The sequence below is a fragment of the Chaetura pelagica genome, unplaced genomic scaffold (genome assembly GCF_000747805.2).
Source record: "Chaetura pelagica isolate M959 unplaced genomic scaffold, ChaPel_1.0 scaffold69, whole genome shotgun sequence".
NCBI classification, from domain to species: Eukaryota; Metazoa; Chordata; class Aves; order Apodiformes; family Apodidae; genus Chaetura; species Chaetura pelagica.
Window position 1 is genome coordinate 5,699,390 of NW_009970724.1, and position 24,784 is coordinate 5,724,173.

Genomic DNA, 24,784 nt, shown 5'->3' on the forward strand with positions numbered 1-24,784 from the left:
CAGCGAGACCCCCAGGGCTTCGAGCAGCGGTTTGATGAGGGCGGAGCAGGAAAGGCGGGTTGGGATCCCTTCCCTAAGCTCTTCTGCCCTTTGCCACGAGGCTGGTAACTCCTGGCAGGGGCAGGCACAGAGGGTGCTGAGCCAGCACAGCACAGCCAGTCGATTCTGGGCATCCACGTCAGCTGCCACTCCAGCTGGGTTCAGGCTCCACCTGGCTCCGTGGTGCTAAGAGCAGGTAGGCCTGCTCAGAGCATCTAGTGGCTGTGAACAGCAGTTTCAGCTGTATTATAGTACAAGTAATAACATCTATAGTGGAAGCAGGGCAGTTTTGAGTTCAGTATTAAGAGTTCTCCTTACTAAGTAAATGTTGCCTTTTGCTTTAAAAGAAGAGATAGAGATATATTTAAACAAACAAAACAATGCCAAGAATGTTTTTGCCTTGCTCCCCCACAAGCACAATCTTCTCCTGTTCAACACATGTAAATGGTAAAATTATCCCTGGTTTCCTCGAGTCCTAAAGCACTACAGGTGTTTACACACCAAGGAAGACTTCTGGATTAACAAGCAATTTCAACAATGTAGGGAACTGAGCAGAGGTGGCGGCAGAGAACAAGGAACACAGATACAGAGTAACAACTAGAGAATGGGAACTTTACCACATGCAGAAAAAAATTACACATTTTTTGAGCAAATGCTGGAGTGAAAGGTTTTCAACAATTAAGCCATTCAACAGCAAACAATTTTCTCCCAAAAATGTGGATAAATTTAACAGCTTCGAGTTAACTGTTTTAACACTGCATGCAAAGCTAACTTGAAAATACTTTTGCTAACACCTAAACTAGATGTTACAACTGTCAGTGCAATTCTGTCTTTTTACTTGATTACACCAGGAAAGTCAAAACCTGTAAACTTACGATTTTCTATTCTAAAGTCAATTTGTTTTAGAACTTCTAGCCCAGCTAAGGGACCATTCAGGTGTAGTTTTAAAAGTCGATCCATTTGTTTACTTTCTTGTAAAGACAATTGTCTTGTAAAGACAATTAAAGACTAATTTTCCCTTAACAAGGATAAGACATTCCTTTCTACATAGGACATTAACTCAAGGCCAAGGTCTACCAAATGGATAAACTTATGAGGTATTTTAAGTAATGTTTCCTTTAATTACTTTAGCAAAGCAATTATTTTGAAAAAACTTATTTTCCTTGCTCTTTAGACACTGTATTTGGACTCTCAAGCTTTTCAGCAAGACCTGGAGAAGCACTTTCTTTTTCCAGAAAACTCCATCTTCTCAGGCACAGAACAGGCCCATACACACTGGCCACACACAAGGTACAGGATGACACAGGCAAGGTGCAGATGTGAGCTGCAGCATCCCCCTTTCTGCTCGGGCCTGGGAGCCTGTTTTATGGCCCCAGCACACATCTCCTGCAGACCTCAGCAGGTATTCTCTCTCCTCCAGCAAGAACTAGAAATGCAGATGCCACCAGGCCATACTCTCACAGATTGAGAGCTATTCCACACCACAAAGAAAGCATTAAATCTTTGTAAGGCTTCACAACGGGCACTTGTGAGCCCAACCCTGTCAGCTGCCCACCCTGCCCTCACACAAGTCCTGGGGTATCATGGTTACCCGCACCCTGCGTTTTCGTGCTACCCGAGGGGCTGCGCCACAAGTCACCACCACACAGCGACTGAGCCACCCCGAGCCCCACTGCCCATCCTCAGCAACCCTTACCTGCCGCGGACTCCTCGCCAGCCTCTCGGAGCTGCTCCCCCGGGCCGGGCCCCGCCAGCCCAGGCGAGAGAAGGGGCGGGAGGCCCTGAGCTAAATAACTAGAGTTACAGCGTAACGGAAGAGAAAAACCGGCAGCAAAAAGCAGTAATTCTGGATAAACACCAGTGGGTTTCGGGAGACCCAGTTATTGATAACACCTGGCGAGGGAACGCCCCGGCCGCCAGGAATCCCGCCTCACACCTGCGCGGGGCGGGCCCAGGAGCGCCCCTGGAGGCACCTGCGGGCTTGCCAGCCCAGAAACACACAGCTCCCACAGTAAAGCTACTGAGCGTCCTTCTGTATAAGAGGGTTTCTTTTTAAGTTACTAAGATTATACTGCACTGTTACAAAACAGGTTGCCACATTTCATTCGTGTTGATCAAGCAATGGTAAACAGACTGTCTGTGGGGCTTTTTGTTCTAATTACAGCTCTAATATAACTGGGAGACACACCTGAGATCCTGTTGTACAATGAAAGGCATTTAGGAGGTTGGTCTCACCTCCAGATCTGATCAGTTAGTTGCTCCCTAGTCACAGCTGGTGGGTCAGCATATCTGTTGATCATCAGGCTGAGGGCTGAGCCACAGCCCCACTTGCAAGAGCCTAAGACCAGGACTATTTAAATGCTCATTTCCTAGGACTGATAACAATGGAAATACTTCTGTTTTGCAGAAGGAAAGGAGTAAATGCTTCCACCTGCAACACCATGGGGAGTTGGACTGTAGGTGCAGCCCATCATTCACTCGTAGACCACAGGCATTTGTTCTGAGTAGCTGGCAGGAAAGTGCAGCATTACTTTTATTGAAAGCATTGGTTCACACATTACTAGGAACACAGTACCACTTTAGGAAAGGTTACCAGAAATATGAATATATTAAGTAACCTCAGAGGTAAAACCAAAGATCTGGTCCACTTTTGTACATGCTAAATCTATTTTTTTCTAGCTCTGTCCATACCACATAGGCATGGCTAGTAGTTCTCATTCTGCTGGCAGAGCATTCCCTTCAGACTGACCCATCCCAGCATGAGCTTCCAAGAACAGAAATCATAATGCAGTTTATAAAAGAAAACAGAATGGAAGAAAAATAATAATAATAAAATTAAAAAAAAGGCATGCAAACCTAAGGCTCTATTTCAGCCTGGCAAGCTAAGCTGGAAGCTTGTTTTATCATTATGGCCAAAAGCAGAATACAATGGAAGCCTGATGCAAGAAGAGAGAATTTACAGCTTTTATTAGGTCTTACAGATAACCATAGTATGTCTGATCAGTAGTCACTGTATGAAGATACAAAATGAATGTGAACATAATGTATCACTAAAGTAGTATTATCACAAAAATTAAAAAGACTTTTCCAGATGAGAAGACTGCTTATACCTGGCTAATCTCAAGAGGTGATTCTAATTGTTTACAAATAGTCTCATTATCATACATCCTGAAGTTCTAGAGCTGAGGCACTACAGCACTGACGTCAAAAATCTCACCCATCTTCCCAGTTTTATATATGCTATGACTAAAATAATAAAAAAACAAAACACATTTCCAGACAACTTCAGTCTCAAATCTCTTAAATTTGTCTTGAATTTCTAGATATCAAAAACTTCTAACATACTTGCTCCTGAGGATAATTAGGCCCTAAATTATTTAAGTATACCTGAAATATACTGGTAATTTACAAAAATGTTTCAGGGTTACATGACTGGTAAATAAACAAGTCTTTGGTAAATACCTACTCTGTTCACTACTCATTTAAAAAGTTAATTAATTTCTAAATCTAAATTAACTGATTTATTTTTTAATAATTATTTCTATAATGAATAAGGCTCACATGGCACAATGGTGAGTGGGATGAATGGGTATACGTAGCAAAACCTGAATTATATTTTCAGGGTACCAGTCCTGTTAATAGTAGGTTCCTGCTTTGGCTCGTTTTCTTTTTGTACCCTTCAGTCAGGCCCAGGAAGCTGAATCTGAATGAGAGCTTTCTAACAAAATAAGATTTCCAACATTTAAAGGTGCCAACAATCTCGAAAATACTGTCCATTCCAAGGATACATTCTACAGTAGCTACTGTATTGTATGCTAAAAACTAGAATAAACCAATTAGTTTAAGATTGAAATAATACATTACAGCTGCAGTATTTCCTAAAAATGTCCAGTTTACCACCTGTGCTGTAAAACAGAAAAACTAGGCACTATGCATGCTTGTGTGAGGTGGAGGTGACTGCTTGCTCTCAAATGAAACCTAAAGGCACAGGACATTGGTCATGTGAATGAAAATCTGGTAACAAACACTGACTTCCATTTTATTAGAAGGATCTAATTAGAAACTGAATGTCTAAACTGATACTTCTACTGTTTGTGTACCAGATACCTTCACTTTGGCTAAAGGATACTATACCATGTATTTTAAGAAAAACAGCAGCATTAGATAGATTTTGTAATTTCAGAGGAGAAGTAAAAACATTTAGGTTTGGCTAATAGAGTTTTGGGGAGTATTTTAAACATGTCAAAGAAATGATCAGGTGTTTTTTTTTGACTGTTGCCGTTTTACTGTTCTACAAGTTTTTTAATCATCTTCCCTTTTAAAGAATCAATTGCATTTGAGACAATAAATAGAATACTTTACAATAAATAATATTCAAGTCAAAGTATTGTACTTACAAAATAATATAACACTGTAATAGAATCTTCAAGATCAATTCTATTTTATATATTCTGCAGCAAAAATAACATTTCTAGTAGAGAAGGGTTACTTATAAACCTAGCAAGATCTACACTTTCACATGTGTGTAAACAACAAGATTTATTATGTTTTCAGAAAAGCTATGCTTTTACAACAGGTTTTTCAGCTAGATGTTATCATAATATGAAAGTATATATGTAACAGTGCTTATATTTAGCTGCATCACAAATCTTCACTTGAAAAATATGGAATGCCATTATTTACAAAGATTTTACTTTTGCTTCACAAGTGACTGTATCTGTGTGTGAACGAAGTGTTACGGCGAGACGTTCCAGATGAACTGCAGCTAAGGTTGGAGGAGGATGACTTCACGATGAACAGTGAAGGTCCTGGCAATAAATACCTAGAAAGGATATGAAAAATATAGCAGAGTTTACAGGCTACAGTGACATCCAAGAGAAAAATAATTAATTGTTCAAGTGTCATACTTTAAAATAGTTTTATGCAGGAAATTATGTACGACAAATACTATTTATAAAACATAAGGGGTATTAAGCACCAGCTAACTCAGAAAACAGATCTAAACTCAAAGAGAAACTCTTGACAAAATTTCAGTATGTTGTATGAGGATCACCCATCTTTCCAGTCCTTTCTGTTTAAAGCAAAAATCAGTGGCATCAGTGGCATCCTGTGTGACACTATTATGAAAAATTAATACTTCACCCATTGTTATCTGTTATTATAATACTACTTATTTGATTTAAACTGGGTAAAAACAATTTCAGTTAACCAGCTTACAAAAAGTTCCATTCTAAAAAAAAGTTGATTAGGGAAAAAACAGAATTTTTCACCTTGGGTTTCCAGCTCTAATTCTCTAAAAATCACTCCTCCTGTAGAGTAAAAAACAATGTTGCTATAACCTAGCAAGTGACATCTACCACTATTTTAGTTTCACAAAAAAAAAAAAAAAATTGTTGTGCTCAGAAAAAAAGTTATTCAAATCAGATTTTGTAAAGTACTGAAAAAATTGACTTCTTGTACATTTATTAAATTATACTCTTAATATCTTCTTGCACGTCACACAAATTCAGCGAGTCAAGAAAACTGTTATTGTTAGTAGCACAGATTCTTATATCATTAACAGAAACCTAGATTATATAGTATTGTAGGTCTCCCATTTATAGAAAAATAGTTCATTACCTTACAATTATTTGGCACAACAGGCAAAAGCATTTCTTTCCATTCGTATCCTTCATTTTAAAAATTCAGAATATCATGGTTAACTAACATATTGATGTATCCACAGTAAAACGTGTGGCAATTAATATAAAAACTGTAACTTTAATCAAAGTTGTCATGACACTCCATTGCTGAAGAAATACTGATATTTCAGATATAGAGGGCTTATATTTCTCCAGCCTGTGAAATTCATAAATAAACTTCAATTCAGCATCCAGAGGAACACAGAAACTGGAGATGACAAAGCTCAATTGGACCATCCCTTTCACTGCTTTCCAAACACAAGTCTGTTAGTCAGTACATTAGAGTAATCCAATTGGTTTGAATAGTTTGTGGTTGGTTGTGATGAAAAATTTTCTGCAGTATTAACAGTAAAAGCAATAAAAACTTCAAGGTTGAGGATTTTCTACTCTTAGCTAATCCAGATGACTTTACCATACTCCTGCTATGGTTCATCAGATGTAATATTGAATATGATTTGTTTTGTGGCTAATGTAATTCTACTTTTGCTATGTTAGTGTGCCTTAAGATCCATATGACAATAACAAATGCATTCCGTCTAACAAAGAGCTAGTCAGAGATATAGCAAGTAAGCAATTAAGTCATTTAACAGATGATATATCAAAGGTTTGCTTTTCACAGAATATTTAAATCATAAAGCCTTTCTATGAAATAATGTCAAACATGTGTAAGTTTATATACATAATAATTCAAATTGCCATTATGGATAGAATTTGGGACCTAAGTAATATGGAACTTACATTTAATTTTCTACCTACATCTATTAAATTGCAGACTGTTGACTCCCAGAATTGGAGCATTTTCAGTAATCCCTGTACTGACAACATTAAAATCCCTATTGCATTTGGTTGGAGAACTAAACCAGCCAATGGAGAATCAGGTAAGTGCCAAATAACTTTTTTACTATATGATGCTGTTTTGCAAGGTTTGAAAATGTATTTATGCTCTGTAAGATGAAATATCAAAACTTTCAATCTGTAGGTTTTGGAAATCAACTTTGCAAAACTGTGCAATACAGTAAATCAGATGGCACTTACCTGACCTCTGGCTGGAGCTGTGCCCCTATAGCATCCCACTGCGAATGTGAGGCCAGAAGTATCATACATGTTAGGATACCTCTAGGAATGCAAATCTGGAATCAGTGACTTTGAGGGATCTGAGAAGGGGAAGAAAGGAAATTTTCAGTTCACTTTATGGAAAGCCTTTGCTGCAGCGGAGCAGTTGGCAACCAAGTTTTAGTAAGTGTAGTTTAACACATAATGTGTGTATCTATTCTTCTTTGTAGCACTTCCTAGTGGGCTGGAGAGATTGAAACAATAGAAACTCAGGATCAGGGGAATTGTGGGGAGTTTTGTTGTACTTTTTAAAAAATACATAGTGAACTAGGCTTGAAGAGAAGTGTAGTGGTAGCATCACAGACAGAAACCTGTTCCAATATTATTCTTTATACTTAAAATGTAGGAAGAGAATATTGAAATGTGTACCTTGTATCATCCCAGTGGGGGATTATCCCAGTCAGGGAACCTCTTGAGTCTGATGAATATTTGTAAACCACCAACAGGCAGTGTTTACAAAGTTGTACTATTCGTTGGCAACACTGGAGTTGCTCAGGAGTCACCACCTCTGTGCTTTTATTGAATATGGTTTCCCAAGAGCTCCTGTTATGGAAAAAGACATGACTTCATGTTTTCTGTCACAAATTGGAATCTGAGAGCTTCACTGGTTTCTATCCAATTTAACAATAGAGAAACAAGATTAAAAGCATGACCTTGCTTGTTTACAGGGAAGGTCTACACTATTTAACACAAACGCTGGCAGATGCTGAGTTCAAAATACAAGAAGTTAATCTTCATATGGGAAATATCCACAGCCATTTTTCACTTAATTTGTTCCCTTAAGAGTTTACAAGGCCATTACTTAGGTTTAGCATGTAAAGATTTACTGACACATAATTGTATGTGCCTTACAAGAGGAACAACAAAAAAACCTTATTTTTAACAGGCTATTAGTTGAATGAGAATGTAATGTGATAAGAAAGGAATTAATAAGAATAATAAATTATCTCTAAATGTCTACACAGCATAATAGTACTCTTCTTCTAATTTAAGCACATGATACTAAGAAACAAATATGAAGTTAATTTACAGGTGATTAGTATGTGTTCTGCTGCCTTATCCAAATAACCACACAAAGACAGTGTCTCAGTTTAGTCATTCAAATATTACTTAGTGTTCCATCTGGCCATATGGGGCTGGTCTTCTATAAGTGCAACTTGCAAAGTGTATCTACAGAAGCATTCCTTTTTGAAATGCAGACTATTGTGCTTTAGTTTTCTTAAAAAAACATTTCTCTTTCTAAAGAAAAACCAAACCCTACCATACCCATGTAAACCAGGTATGTTTTACCACAGAAGATGACAACAGTTCCTTGTGTATACCTCAACATGTGTATACCTCAACACTCTGCTTGTGCAAAATTCTGACCAGATTATAGATCATTACATCTGTTTTAAAGGCAACATGGGGCCTATGAAGACTTTTTTTTTTGGTCAAAACATTGTCCAGTACCACAGATGGCTTGTAAGCTTGTGGTCTTTTGTTTATTTATGAAAGAAGCACTTAATAGAGCGAGGAAAAATTGCTGCATCTGGCTTCAACATAATATCCAGGATTATTCAGCCTTCTCCATTGAAATAAGCAGTGGATTTCACATCCCTGGTACAGGAAGTTTGTCTGTAAAACGACATCAAAAAACCAGCAAGCTTACTTCTGCCTAGTGAGATGTTTTTTTAAATTATGCAGTATTAGGATGGAATTATGAAAAGTAATGACTAAAAATAAACTGTATGTTTAGTAACTGATTTTTAAGCCTAGCTCCTCAGTCAAGGTAGTATTTTCCAGCTGAAACTATTCAGTCCTACAGAATTTCCTCTGCACACAATCTTCAAGTGATGCAAGCATTTCTCATTAATTATCAATATAATTTACTGATAATATAATATATACTGAACAATATAAGCACTAAATGGGTAGATTAGGTTATGGTAGGTGGGTCTAGGTTATGGTCGGACTTGATCTTCAAGGTCCTTTCCAACCATGATGATACTATGATTGCATGATTCTATGAACTATTTAAGAAATACTGTTTATAAAGCATCAAAACTGTTTCGTCTGATAAACAGAATAATCCTACTACTTGAAGAAGTAATATTTTTTCATATATTTTTCTCTCATCATTTCCTGTATGGGAACTTTCCACATCTATTTTTACACAGAATTTAATCAACTGTCTTCATTCTTTCCTCATGAAGTCACATGGTGGTTGGGAGAGAGCAGCAAGATGAACTCTTAAGTATTACATTAGTTCAACAGATTCACAGTGTTACACATAAATATATCCTAGTTTAATCCATAAATCTCCAGAATCTTGTGGAAGAAACTCTCCTGCTAATATCCCCAAGTTCTGGGCTTTGAGGTCTGTGATCATTTTCCTACAGCTGTAAGCGATTTTATCAGTTAATAATAATACATGGCCTGTTATAACTATGGCAAATATCCACACACACACACAGAAAGTTTTTATTTGCTACCCAAAGCAAAAACATCTGCTTATCTCAGTGTGGACACTTCCTTTTCTGCATGTACTTAACCCCCACAACTGCAGGAAACAGCAAATGCAGTCAAGCACACAAATTCAAACTCATTATTTGTAAATCATAGAACTGACATTGCATTTGGCATGAGATGTCAGCAGCACTTGTGACTGAATTCTTCCCTTGTAATTCTTCAGCTCAGATAGATATGCCAATGTCTCCTGTTGATGATAAATCCATATTTGACACAGTGGTCTGGTCCCATCCAATGAAAGAGTCGAGCTAAAGCTCAGATATTTATGAAATTAGGTTTTTTTTCCTTACATTATATATATTTGTAAATACATTAATGAATGTCTGATTCCATTACTTAAATGGTTGGCCTTGAAAATTAGATTTCTAATCCTAATATATCTATATGGCTTTAAAACCAAGTTCAGTGTATTACAGCATTCTCTTGAATGAATATGTGAAGAAAAGCATGCCAGCATTGACTGTCATTGTGAAGCAATGAAGAAAACTCATATAAGAAAAAACAGGCTTACCCTGAATTACAGAAACAGCTCCACAGACCTTGACCATGGCTCCAAAGCAAGCGATTAAATACACGGTTAAAGAGACGATAGAGATGTAAATTTTCAATGTCTGGAGCCTTCCAGACACGCTGTAGAACTGCACGAACACTTGTCTTGACTATATCCAAAACCTAGGAAAGAATATTCCATCAAACCAAAGCAAAGGCATATTGGAAAACCTGAAAGCAGCTGTTCACTGATTCACTGCACATGTACATGCACAGATGACTGCATAGCTATCAATTCCCACATATGCCTATGTTTCATTTCTGTGCATTCAGCATCAAACTTTCATGATATGCTTTTCTGTCAATAGCATTTTGCAAAACAAAATTAAAATATTTAATCTTTATTACAGAAAAGTTCATTTCTACTTTTTTCAGTCTAGTCAATACTAGCTCATTTAAATGACAAAAAGAATTAAAAAAGAAACAAAACGGACACAATTACAGACTAGAAGCAACATAATTAACAAACCAAATATGATGTACTCAAAAATTATGTCTTCTTTTCCTTCTCCCTTTTTAAATGTCATTTGTTTTATAAAGAACTAAAATGTCCTGAAAAGCTACAAGCTGCTTTTGGTTTAATATCTGTTCAATCTCAAGTGTTTTTCTAGATCAAATAATTTCAGTTTATCATTCATGCAGGAAATAGTGTAGTGAAATCAGTAAGTAAGAAAATAACCAGTAAGAGATTTTAAATAGCAATGTTTATAGAAATGCAACAGTTTTATTATATACAAACTACATTTAAATGCACATGCATAAAGATGTGGTTGAACAAAAGGTTAATCTGCATTCAGTATAGCACAGACAGTTTTACTCAGTGACTCTCGGCTACTCAGTGCACACACACACTTCTAAGCATCCAACTCAGAGTCCTCTCTGATGCACATTTGCAAATCCCACTGAATTTGGACATGGAAAGTGGCATTCATCTTTCCTGCTTTTAAAAACCTAGGTCTTTACTAGTTCATTTTTCCCCTGTTTTGTGGAATATCTGAAGCTGAGCAGTCTGGTAGGAGTGGAGGGTCCAGGGCACTCTGGGACAGTCTGTAGTTTCACGCTAAGGTGTGGGAGTACAGGATCTGTTCCTGGTACAGGTAGAGGTGTGCACATCTCCACATCATATGACTGCATGCTTTGCACTTTAGACCACACTCTGTTAAAGTAACTACTGTATCCTGATTTGTACCCTGTACTCTTTCATTCTGTGAAGCACAGTCTCTTCTGATTAAATAAATTTGGGTTTGCTTTCTTTCTTATTTGGATATTTACCCAATCAAACCTAAATGTCAAATGATTGGGGAACGCTCCAATTTTGTAGGAAAACAAATGTATTAATTTAAAATATTTAGCTCAAAGTGGAGTCAGTTGTTGTTGTTTTGTTTTTCTCTGGGGAATGTGCTGGTGATTTAAAATGCAAACAGCTTCTTGGAAGAGATACTAAAATTATTCTAGTTACTCTACTATTTGTATCGTTCTGGTCATTTACTGTACAATACAGAATCTGATAGTAGAGTGTAGCTATTACTACAGTTGAAGTTTTTTATCTACAGTATTTCAGTTTTGGTGAGCATTTCACTACTGTCCCCTCTCTCGCTTCCTCCCATTATCCTGTATCAATAATTAGCGCTAAGCGTGACCCCATATATCTCAATTTTAATTACCATTTGTTGTGTGAGGCACAAATGACTGAGGACACACAATGCTTATTTTGTCCTGAGCAGTAGTTTTCAAACATTAATGTGCCTCCTATGGGGCAGTTCCTTAATATAAGTTGCTGAATTGAAGAAGGTTAGGCTGAACCTGCAGATTCTAGAAAAAGGAAAGCTCATCAGCCTGAAGTTTTTGGTGGCCAAGATCCGCTTCACAGCAGCTGCTTACCTGCAGGAGCCTTTTCTGTTTTGAGATCAGCCAGAATTCAAGCAGGTAGCTCCTCCTTCAAATCAGTCAGACATGAAGCAAAATTTACAAGTTTTTAGTGTATAATTCAGAAACTTCATCTTAGGTATTTTGATGGATAACCCATTAATGCTCATTATTGATCAACTATTATATTTTGTTGTAAACTAAGTGGACCAAAACATTTGTCTGTTGATAGTCTTTTCAGAGAGACAGAGTTAATAAGGTCGTATGCTAAATTTCTTCAAAATTTAACATTTTTTAATTTAAATAAGTCAATACTTTTACCTGTTTTTAATAGACCTCACTTGTCCAAAAACCAAAGCATCTTAGTCTTGGCAGACAATTGTTTTAAGCAAGTATAACAAAAACACACAGGTCTTAGGGTACTTTCTTTTTTTACTGAGAAGTTAAATGGTTTTTACAAATCCTCTGCTTGTATGTCAGACTATCTTTAATAGTGCTGTGAAGTAACTATAGAGGGTCTTTTGCATATCTTATGTTCTGGAAGGGCATTGACCAAACAGATTTCTACCAGTACTCTCAGAAGATTTTGTGTACTTTTACTTTTGTACCTGGAGTCAAATAAAACTAAGGACTGAACCTTGCATCTTCAAGCAAGCTGCAGACTGCCCGGTACTCAGGAAATAAATGTTCTTGCTGTTTTTACTGTGTTGGTATTGTCAATACGCCAGAAGGGAAAACATCCCAGTTAATTGTTCGTAGTTTGCAAACATGGCCACAATCATCCATTTTAAAAAAGAGACAAGGCATTACACAAGAGCTGGAACTTCATGAAACCTACATCCCCGTTTTTCTAAGTTAATTTCCCTAGTTTGCCTTCATTTTTCTGTTTAATTTACATCATTTACTTTAACATAACCCATGATCTAGGTGTAACAGAACAAGTTATAAAAGATCATATTCAAAACAAGATGTACAGACCCTCTGGTAACAATCAGAACACTTTTAAATAAATTATGTAAAGTGATGTAACACAAAGCAGTCATAACTCCTTCCATAGAAAAGTCTCTTTCTTGAAAGTCTTAGGAGACTAAATTTCATTTTAGCACGTATCGATTTCATCAGTTTACTCTCAACTTGATTCTAAATGCTTCCTGTACCTCTGTGGTAGTACTGGAATATTAGACACTAAGAATATGAGCAAGAGTTTAATTTTTCTACATCATATTGAATAATTCTTAAGAAAATACACCTGTCAGAGGTGAACACTGTGAAATCTAGTACATTGCCCAGGTGTTTTCTTCTCATGTTTTAGGACTTCCCAGTAAGTATAATGAAGGAGACTAAATCTCTGGTTTGTATTTCACTAAGTTGCAGAAGGTACCTTTGAGACACATTCCTTACATAAATATCCTCCACCTTGAGCTCACTTCTCCTTTACCCATCCATTGCAATATAAACCATATTTCTCCCAAATCAACAAAAGCTTACGCATTTTGCAGGCCTCAGCTGCAATGTCATTGACAATGTTAATCCATTTTTATAAACTACTCTTCTAAGAACAGTATCTGATTGCTTGAAGGGATTGAGGTTAAAAGCAGTTGAAAAAAAAAGGTAAACCATTTTCGGCGCAAGGAAAGACAAAGGGCTCACTAGTGCTTCAGGAATGATAAGCCTCCTAAATTGTAAAAGATGTCCTCACAGGAATAGCAAAGTAATCCACATTTTTGATTGTGCAGTTTTTGCTAATAATGAGCTGGCATATCAACCTGTGTCCCACTGACTTTGTACACATGCCCTCGGTTTTACACGACTGTCAGCCAAATAAAAGACAGAACCACCCCTTCTTGCAGACTTTCTGAAGTAGCACTGAAAGGAGAAAATTCTGACTAGATTGAAAAGAAAGTTCAAAAAAACCCAGACACAGGTAAATTAAGCTAGATGGCCAAGAGGAGCTTAGGAGAGGCAATTGAAGAATGCATAGTAAACAGCCTCAGTCCCTTAAAGAGCAGATTTTTCACACTCCCTGCATCAATTCCTTTCAACAGTTTTGGAGAATGACCTATGGGGAAAGGCTGAGAGACATACCTTAACCAGTTCTGTGTGAATTCTATGAATTAGCCCTTTGCAAGACTAAACCAGTTTGTTGAACATTGTAAAAATTGCAATAATCTTTGCCTGACAGGTTTATATTTACTGAACATGATCTGTTTTACTGTGGGTCAGACTCAAATAACCACAGGCAGTATCACTAACTGTAATGGAGTTTTAATATGCATGCTCTGAAAGTGCTGAGTGGTTTATTCCTTATCAATCAAATCTACTGAATCAATACACTTCTAAGACTGTTAAAAATAGGTATGTCAGCACTTAGTTTGCTTTCTTTCAGAAGACTAAATTTTTGAAAAATTGTTTTTTAAAATTATATTTCAGGATAATTATGTTTGTCTAAATATGGAGCAACATAATTTCCTGCAATGGAACTAATTAATATATATGTTAGTATTAGAGCCAGTATTTTAGCATCTTAAGCCACTTTCAGCTAGTGCCAAACACCAGTAGAAACAGTGATATGTGTCTACTTCAAATGATCTTCAGAAAATTAAATATATGCCACTTACTTTGCTTTGCTTTCCAGAATCCAGTTTTATCAACCAATAGGATGCCACTTTCGTCTTATGATACTTCCAATTATCCATAATCTGTAGTCATTGCAAAACACAAGATAAAAGAAATACACATAAAAACTACTAGGATTTCATTCATGAGCATTCCTAATGCTAAAAAGTGTGAGCATCTAAGAGACCTCTGTGAAAATAACTTTTCTCTAAAAGAAACAGGTAAATGTGAGGAACATTTGCAAAGATTTGTGCAATCTTTCAGTTTAATCCTACCCTCTTTTCCACTTTGATTCTGAGAGCACCACAAAGCAGGTAAAAACTCAACTGACTTAGCTCAGATTCCTTTAACTCAGCAATAAGTTCAATAATGCATAGCTGTTAATCTAATTAAATAGTGACCTATTTTCTGCATAAAGGATATTAGAGACATTCCTTGAAAACATCCTTCTATAAATTATCATATATTAACTGCAATATGCTTCTTTTGTGAAGTCTAAGTGCTACCAAAATAGCTCAAGATGTGAACGTGCATTTTTGTTTTCATTCTGTTATTTAATCTTTCTATTCTATTGCAGACAAGGTCTGCATCACAGTTAATACACCCTTACTTGTTTCCTTCCATTATGAAATACTGTTTTCCACCAGAGGCTGCTTAAGGCCAGAAAAAATTATAAAATAATTCTGCAATTAGAAAGTGCATTTCTAACCATGATAACGTTGCATGAGAAAGCACCACTAGATGGAGTGCATACACATACACACTCCCATATATGCACAAATGCACACACACTCACATCTGAAGGAGAAAATTTAATTAAGCATTTGATTTCTGATCCTAAGATGAGAAACTAAATATGCTGGTTACAAATGTCCAGAATCACGAAAATGAACCATCATTACAGGTGAACTGTGATGTAGTTGCACAGATTACCAGAGACAAGGTAAGCACTTTGAAAGCTCACAGAACAAAGGATATTTCTGGCTGAATAATGAATTAGATTGATTTTAACATATTGTGGGGTATGCTTACTACGTCAGAATACAGGTGTTAACTTAAATGACTAGATCACTCCATATCTATTAGATAGAGAAAACATCATCTATCTTCATTTTTTTCTTTTCCTAGCTGATGTGTTTCTTTGTACTAGATAATTAAAAAGGATCTAGACACCATTTATTTTCTGCCCATATTTAGGAGTATTAGGTGTTGCTTTCTAATTGCTCCTTATATCAAGAATTAGCTCACAAGTCTTAGACACCAAATTACGAGGGCTCAGGACCATGATGAATATAAGAAAGGGTAAGCTGGCAAACAAGAAAAGTCAAAAAGAGTGTGACTGGTGTTCTTTATGACGAGCAAACTTCCAGTTTGTCTTGCAGCATACCACTCTAAGCTCTCTAGTGTACGTATTGAAGAGGAAGTTAAATATGTCAGGATTTGTACTAACAATATCAGACAAAATACAAACTGTTAAGGAATTGTAACATTCTTCTCAGCTTACTTAAAAGTTTGAACTTTATCCACAATGAAAAATTGAATTTTCCTAACCTTCCTGATTGTTTCTCATATATTTTATAAAGACACAGAAATGTGTTCCGAGCTGCTCTTTTAAGGTCAGAAAGTATGAAAAGCTCCAAGCTTTTGAAATCTTTTGAATTATCCTGACTTATGAAAAATTTAAGGCTACAGTAGCTCATGAATCATAAATTGAACTTTCTACTTTCCTTCACTTTAGTAGCCTAAACAGTGTCTAGCCTGTAATTTCTCTTACTTATGTATCAATACTTACATCTTCTATAATTAATTCTGATTCTTCTTCTGTTTTACCTGGGAACTTCATTCTCATGTCATTGAAAATGAGAAGAGTCTCTTTTGTCAAAGCAGCTTCTTGCTCTTTTGTTTTCTGCTGCAGCAAAGTCTCACTCTAGAAACCAGTTCAAAGCAGAGGAAAAATTTCAGGTATGTCATTTGATCGCATTACAAAGATTTTCCTTGACAAAAATTAATTCTAAATAGGGGTACATAAAATAAATTATTAAAGTGGATAGACATAATATCTAACTATTACACACACAGGCATCATGTACACTAAAATGCATTGCCATTACTTATAGTTGTCAGGAAATTCAAGAAAAACAGTTCAAATGCTTATTTGAAACAGAATTAAATATACATTCAATATTTATGGTGCCCACCATTTAAAACATAATTTTGAAATTTAGATAACTGACATTGAATTTAAATTTAAGATAATGAAAAGAAATTATTAGTAATAAAAATCTTCCTATTAGTTCTTTACTGGAACAATTTAACAGAAACTGTGAATTATATATCATTGTGCCAAGAATTAAGGAAGCTTTAAAATGAAAGAACACTTTGCTCCTACTCTGGTCAGTGGAGTTTCTGACAGCGCCTTCAATTGTCCAAGATTTAGTTTAAAATATCAGGGCTTTTTATGCCAACACCAACAGTTGTACAGTGTCTGCACAAGAGCATCTCTGGAGGGGCTTGGGGTTTTCTTTAAATCTTAGACACTAGTGAGAACTGTTTCTGATCCTCTTTCTTTACTTTTGCATTTGCAAGACTAAGTAAGCTTAATTTTATGTTTTTTTCAGGCATGAAATGCAAAATTTTTAGGCATTTCTAAATTTTTGCATAAGTAAGAGATAAAATTTTCAAGCATTACAAAATATTTTCCTGTATGATATATAATAATGTGGCTGAAATACGATAGAAAATATTTCCAAATCCACTTTAATTTATAACTGGTATAATAATGTGTCTGTCATTCCCAACTGTAAACTGTTTATTGTAAACTTTGCTTCCATGCCTTTAGTACATTTGGATCTCAGCAGCCTCCAAGAATGGCAACAGACTGCTCTTTTCTTGCCCAAAGGGTAGATAAACTAATTCTTTATCATGCATAAATGGTTTCTTCTTAGTGAATTACAGTTTATCAATTTTAATTTTATTCTAGCAGTAATATATAGTATATTATTCTTAGTTGAAAAATAATTATGGATAGACACACTATGGTGCTAAATTATATCCGCTCTGTAAGTAATTTTATTCACATTATTTTAAGATGCATGAGCTAAGCTCTATCACCCAACATAATTGTTCTGCATATCAAGATCATTTCTGTGGTTGAGCTTTCCCAATGAAAAAGAGAGTATGGTTTCTTACTAATGTTCATTTAAGTAAGTAGCCCATTTTTAGTGTCAGATGGTAAGAGACTGTTTTTAATCTTTCAGTAATTTGTATTTGATATAGAGTTAATGTGAATAGAAAAATCTATATTAGCCCTGTCTCATTACTCTCTCAGAGCATGTCCTGATGATAAAAGGGTACTTTTTAAACTTTAGATAACTAATGTGATAAAAAATACCTTCAACACATTGTGGTGAAGACACAATCTTAACGTCTTTCCAATTCTATTAGCTTACTTCAAAGATGGAAAATGACATTAAGGAGTATTGCACAAGATGTCACCACATAATTTTCAAAGGATCGTTTTTCATCATTTAGACTAAGTCTCACAGACAAAACAGACAATGAGCATACTACTGGATAAAAAGTATTAGAGAAAGTAAAAACTATGAAGCAAGTTAATTAGCATTACAGAAGGATTTCTCACAATCAAAGCTTACCACAATAAAGAAAGGCTACAAATATGGGTTAAAAGTGCCAATTTCTTCTGCCCCAACTCCAGATGAAATATACAGGTCAGGCACCAAGGCATAAATGGAAATGCACTGGCACCCACTGCAATGCAACACCCAGGTAAAATACTAGATGAGGTTAGGGACCAATGGAAGCAAATACTGCCTAGGCATAAGTGGATATGTGGTCCACCACACAAACATAAAAGAAGAAATGCCTGGATTGTGAAAGAGATAACAAAGAGGGTCACAGTCTGGTCACAAAAGGAAAAAGTGTGTGGATCAGTACAATGTGAAGTTACAACTTGCCTCACAAATTCTAAACAGCTGAAAGTGTTGAATCTGATCTATTTATTCTATGAATTATTTAGTTGGATGACCTGAGCCTAAATGCTTGTCTGTCTCAGAGATAGGCTTCAAAATGAAAGAAGCTTTATCTTCCCTTAAAAAAAACCCAAACAAACCCAAACAAACAAAGAAAACTTCAGAGACAGTAACTGAACTGGTAAACCCTAAAGATAACAAAAGCTCACTTTGGAAGTAGAGCTCTACTGCAGTGGAATCATGTATGCAAATTAGGTACAGTAGGCTGAGAATTACACCTTCTTCTACAGTGGACAGCCATACAAAGTATTACTAATATTTATTCTGGTACAATGCATTTACCCTTGGATTATTCAGGGGATTTGAAATATTGATATATTTTTGTTACTGTAAATATTTTGAAGGTAGGTACATCCTTATTTCAGAACTAGCAGTCCCCAAACAAATCACAGGAACTTTTAAAGTCAAAATTAGTAAAAATTCTTTGTTTCTTAAAAAAACTATTGAGGAGAGCAGGTTTCCTTGTCACAAAAACTCTCAAGATTCACATTCTCACAAAATGTGACATCTGCAGCAGAAGTACTGGAACATCACAGCTAGCGCTCACTGTCAGTCACGTGGGTCTAGAGATCTTCTGTTCCTCAGTTTCTGCCAAAATAGCATTGACTACAGTAAAACTCGGGTTTTCTGACATTGTAAGAACTAGTAACGTATTTATTGAGTTTTAGAGAAATGGAACACATTTTGAAAGCAATCGCTGTGTTAACTCACCCCTGAGGAGTTCATAGCTCCCGAGCTGGGTGTCTGAGAGACTCTGGCTGAAGATGGGCTGCGATTTAAAGAATGAGACCTATTGACCGAGGCTGTGCGCTGGATCTGCAGAGGTGCTTTGGCTGAAAAGGGCCGTCGCTCAGCTGCTTGTGACTGCACAGTCAATATTGATATTGAACGAGGGCAGCTGACAGAACGCCTTATTGGACCTGTAGATGATGTGGGAGGTGAATATGATGGAGATTTTATATTTTTAATCGAAGGTTTCCAGTTCATTCTACCTGCAGACAAATTCAATGAATGATGCAGTTACTTATTTTTAACACCCATTTTCAGCCTTTGTAAATAACAACATATACAACCAGTATGTGTGCACATATGTTGTACTATAAGGTATGCTGACTAACAACGTAGCAGACGGTCGTGTCAGATCCTGGAATAATGCATACTTCACATACTGTTAGAACATTTATTACTTCTATCTATAATATGCTTTAGATTTATAACAGACTGCATATGCCCCATAGGTCTAAAAGTATGTGGTTGCTATGTGTGGCCTTCTGACTGTAAGGATAAGGAAGCAGGAGAGAAAACCTGGTTGATGGATCCCATATTTGCAGATCTGGTATCCTTCATCTGCTCCTGCATAGCTGCACAATTCTTTAAATTCAGTGTTCTGCTAAGTAAAGGATGCTGCTATGAAAAATAAAATTTTCTAAGCAGCATTATGTGTGTGTAGTTACATGAGTAAACTCTTTGAGACAATGCACCACTTAGCAGCAAGCAAGAGATCAACCACCAAAAAAATCTGTGTTCGGATCTCATCTGGAATATGTTACCTTCTATACATCTCCAGATACATTTCTTTATCCTTTCTATATTCCAGCATATTCAAACTTAACAAGACTACCTTTTACAGGGAAAAGCATAACAATCTGCTAAAGAAAAAAAAAATCTAGGAGGAAAGAACAACGTTCACACCACTTCCAAGTACAGCCCAGGTGTAATTTTCTCTTTTGATTTCTTAGCAAAAGAATATTAATTTACTTCTTTTCCTAAAGAAACAATTTCATTAACTTAGAAAATGTTTGAAAGAAAATGAAACCAGCAAAGCAGTGTTTAACCCTGAGATACAAACATTGATACATCCTAAAATACTGAAGCATTTTATATAATTCATCATGAACACCAGGCTTACTTGGACAAGTGATCACTTGACTTACCTGATCGCTCCAAAGATTTGTATTTATTTTCTTCAAGATCATATGAAACTTTCTTCTCTTTTTTTTCATTGTGGTCTTCCTTTTCAGTTTCTTCTCCTGATTCTGTCATACTGCTACTGCTGTCACAGCTATCACTACTGTAGTTCTTAACTTTTCTTAAGGGTTGTGCACTTTCTGGCATTGAACACAAGGGCTAAAGGAAAAAAAAAAGAAGAGAAAAAGAAAAAACACCAAATAAAATAAATTCCTTCATAACCCAAAAAAACACTTTCATTTTCACACTAGGTCCCTTACTCAGGCCAGTTCATTTGTACATTTTAAACCCTTTCAAATCAGATTGAAAGTTTGTCCTGAATTTTAAACTAAATGCTTAAATATTTAATTAAATTAGCTATATAGTAATCCTCATCTTTCTCCCATGAAGAGCAGCATAACATAATAAGTGGGAAAAAAATCATTCTATTTCAAGCGTGACTTACACTACCAGACATATTGAATTATAGTTTGAAATTATAAATCAATTGATATTGTATTCTGTCGGGCAGGCAAGAAAAATACAATGTTCTCCATTAGATCTATTATCCTAAGAAGGCTCATGTAGCCACTTTTTCCCCCTACACATTTTCCTTCTTTCCAGTAACTCTCAGCTATTCAAAATGATGGTGACGGCCTCTTTTTCCTAATCATCTAATGGACTGAAATTAAAACTCATATTTTTTTAAAATTATTATCATAATTTGTTAACATATTTTGGGTAGAGTGAAATAGAAGAACTCTCAGGATTTACTTAAATTGCCCTGTTATCTTAGCATAATGTAATGCACCACAAGTTATTGTGAAGAGCAATAGATCAAAGCCTTGAAGATACTGATCCTACAAAATATATTTTATAACTAAACATACTCTAACTAAACTCTTATTCCAGTCAAGGAAGGAAAGCACCTTCCGCTACAAAATCAACAGGATGTTTAGGCAAGCCCAAACTATTAGACCACATAAGGAAGTGGTGAAGAAGTACAATCCATTGAGGAGAGCCCTGGCATTAGTTCAGACTACTCCAAGAATTGTTTGATATCTATCTACCTGTCAAAAGGACAAGTCAAGGTGCCTCAGTACTTACTGATGTCTCAAAAATAGCTGTGCTAATAATGAAATTGTATGTGTCACGGAGATATATTGATCAGTCACTCCTGTTGAGTTAAACAAGGTGTAATAAACATTTTCAATCAAAACTCACAGGGGCTTTAAGGTAAATCTCATTCTCACTTATCATGTGCATGATCCTCACAAATCCTACACCAAAGTATATGAAGATCCTGATCAAGACTTCATATCAATTAACAAAGAAGAATAAAAATAAAAACCAAAGAAATTACAAAAAAAAAATATTCATGACAAATAACAGCAAGATCTGAGTACAAACCAACCTCTTAGAATAAGATATTTGATTGCACAGCAGCTCTAATCACCTTGACTTTCCCCTTATGCTAACCTCATTTATCTTTGATCAAACTCATTAAACATCTGATTTTATATCAGAAGAATAAAAATCAAAGTAATTGCTCGTTTCCTCTAAAGTATCTGTTACTTTCTTTCCTTAGTTCTTTTTCCTACACAGAGTGCAATGTAAACCTCACAGTGTGTAAGGACAAGGTGCCCTCTAGAGGCTACAAATATGCCACACATTTCCAGAATGTGTTTCTCAATCTAAGTCAGTAATATTTTAACTGCAGGTAAAAATTCCTTCAATCTAGGAAATTCTTGACTAGTTTTCTACTCTGAGCTTCTAATCACATTGAAATTAAAAAAAAATCCCTGAAATTAGCAGCAAATATGAAATAGTTGTTACTTGCAAAGCTTATTTCTACCCACACACCCCTCTACCCCTCAGATATATCTATGCACATATGGATGGATGGATGGATGGATGGATGGATGATGCCTGTTAATTATTCCAGCTGTTCTGTGTAGAGTTCTGAGTCCCGATTGCTCCTTTTTCCAAGGAAGAGAGTGTGTCCAAGGCAAAGCATCTGATTTCCTAACTAGCTTCTGTCAGCAAGCCACTGACTTTTCAGGGACAGGACTTTATAATCTTCTGAAAGAACCTTTCATGTTGGGTAACACAACATGAACAGTACTGCTCCTTTATGTTTGTTTTCACTCCCAGACCTTTTATATGTTACTTTTTGTTATGGTAATGGATCTTTATTTGTAGGATTTTATAATTTCAAGAAGATGAGTTCTACAGATGAATTCTCCTACCTGACAGACTTACAGGCACTAGTAAGTTCTACTGCCTGCTTCACTCAACAGATTTCCATACAGACATATATTTAGATACCACATATCTGATAGCAGTCCCTTTACAAAGAGGTGGCCAATCAAATGCATATTAATAACCATATGCGTCTTTGCACCTTACCCCTCACATGAAAGAGGTGACGCTCTTTTGGTCCAAGATACAAGGGCCATCTGCAATAGGCATCTGTATTTCAAAGGGAGTGCAGAGAGTAATACACAACCAGGAAAGTCTCCAATCACATGGCTTCACTGTCAGCATCGTTTGAATTATTGAGAAGTATAAAAAAGATGCAGGAGTCAAGATCCTGTGCAGCATGAAGTGTGCACACTGCAAGGAACAATCTCCTTGGATAAGCCAGTTTCATTGCCTTCCCTTTTGATTTAATTTTATGGAAAGAAAAAAAAAATTTAAAAAAATGCAGCGGGAAGTTTGGCCACATGTAACTTTTTTCTTTCTCAGGTACAGGTAGAGCAGCATGTAAACTACAGAGTCCATTTGCCTGCTAGAAATGAAGACCATGTCATAAATTCATCCATAAATTCCATCAATTCATCAAATTTCATCTTAAAACTAATTAAGAGATGTTTCCCAGTTTGGGTTCAGTACCCTATTAAAAGTTTACAGCCTCCAGCTTGGGAAAAGCTTGTGTGCAACCAACGTGGAGACAGTGCATACAGTCAACAAGATAATGCTCTCTGAGGTGCTGCTGGGAAAAGACAGGCTTCTGGAAAAAGGAAAACGTGACTGAGACTTTGACCTTGGATTAAGTGACCCTATGTAACAACTGAAATAAAATCTCAAGGGAAAGAATCCCTGAAGAATGTGGGTTGAGTGTGTTGCCACGGTGGACTGGATTTTTTTCCTCTTTTTAAATGAATCCACCACTGTTAAAGCACAAACTCACAAAATCCCTGTATTTGTAATGAGGTTTCTGCAAATCTGTCTTAATACCAAATTGGATATGCAGATCCTCTTTCCAGTATGCATGCCTGCAATAAGATGTAGCTCTTTGGAATCCTGCATATATATAAAGAACCCAGCAAGCTCAGGACAATTGTCAGCATTCATTTTGTACAGAAATTCAGAGAGTTATAAGCCATGTTCTTAGAAACATAAAATGCTTCAGAATTTCTGAAAAACAAATGTACACGCATCCATGAACAAACCCACCAGAGCTCAGGAATATAAAAGTAGGCTCTACCAAGCAGACTAAAACTAAAATATTTGCAGGATATAAGAAACATACTTATTTTAGCCAAGCCTAAACTATTTATCTTCACTGGCTCACAGAGATATGCAGTATATTTAAAGCAAAGCTTGCATGAACAATGCACACAATCAGAAAGCATTAAGCTAAAAATAAAATATCCATGCACTTTAAAAGCAGATTTTGGATATTAAAACAGGCTCCAATATATACTGCACAGCCCTTTCATGCAAATAAGCAAACTACAGATTCATCATAATCGTAATTAATCCTTTGAGTTTCCATAGTGCCTCTTACCCCATAATCTTAAAATACCTTAGTGGCACTAATCAATTAAAGAGCAAAGCATACTTTTGAGATAGGCTATGGATATAAAAATCATTTCACAAACTGAAATCAAGCAATCTCTGGTACAACAGTTGTTACCATGCACAACAATTCCTCCAAACAGCTCAGAGGGAAAAGGATGTCGTATCCAGTTAAAATTTTAATGGGCTTTAGTTGGACAAATGGTAGTTATATTTCTCTTCATACTTATAAACAAACAAAACCAAAACAGCCTAATGTCAGTCTGTGGAATAAAACTTTCCCCAGGATTAGCTAACTAAATCACCACTTAAAATCCTTAGATTACTTTTCCACAGAGTAAAATAAAATAAGTATATCTAAAAGTCAAATACCTTTGGTCCTCGTTGCCTCGTGCATTTTCCCATTAGTTTTTCATCATCTATTTCACACTGCTCCAGAAGATCCAAAATGTCCTCCTCCTAGAAATGGGAATTTTGCTACAATTAACTCAAAGCAGAACGTATCTTATCCTTCCAAAGGTCAAGTACCAACTGGTAGGAATTGGACATTATTCTGATTACTAATTCCTGTAATAAGACTATTAATCCCTCCACAGAAGGACATAAAAG

The 24,784-nt window shown here is 36.0% G+C and overlaps 1 protein-coding gene across 1 annotated transcript in view; it reads right to left on the bottom strand.

The window, feature by feature from the left end:
• Window positions 1-4,740: 4,740 nt before the first annotated feature.
• Window positions 4,741-24,784, bottom strand: part of TTLL7 (tubulin tyrosine ligase-like family, member 7) — a 43,382-nt gene continuing 23,338 nt past the window's right edge. The window contains exons 13-20 of the mRNA XM_010006728.1: window positions 24,548-24,634; window positions 20,359-20,551; window positions 19,136-19,344; window positions 16,168-16,302; window positions 14,378-14,458; window positions 9,856-10,016; window positions 7,203-7,376; window positions 4,741-4,861 (exon numbers count right to left, since the gene is read on the bottom strand). Coding sequence (XP_010005030.1) covers window positions 4,741-4,861; window positions 7,203-7,376; window positions 9,856-10,016; window positions 14,378-14,458; window positions 16,168-16,302; window positions 19,136-19,344; window positions 20,359-20,551; window positions 24,548-24,634 — 1,161 coding nt within the window. The remainder of the gene's footprint in view (window positions 4,862-7,202; window positions 7,377-9,855; window positions 10,017-14,377; window positions 14,459-16,167; window positions 16,303-19,135; window positions 19,345-20,358; window positions 20,552-24,547; window positions 24,635-24,784) is intronic.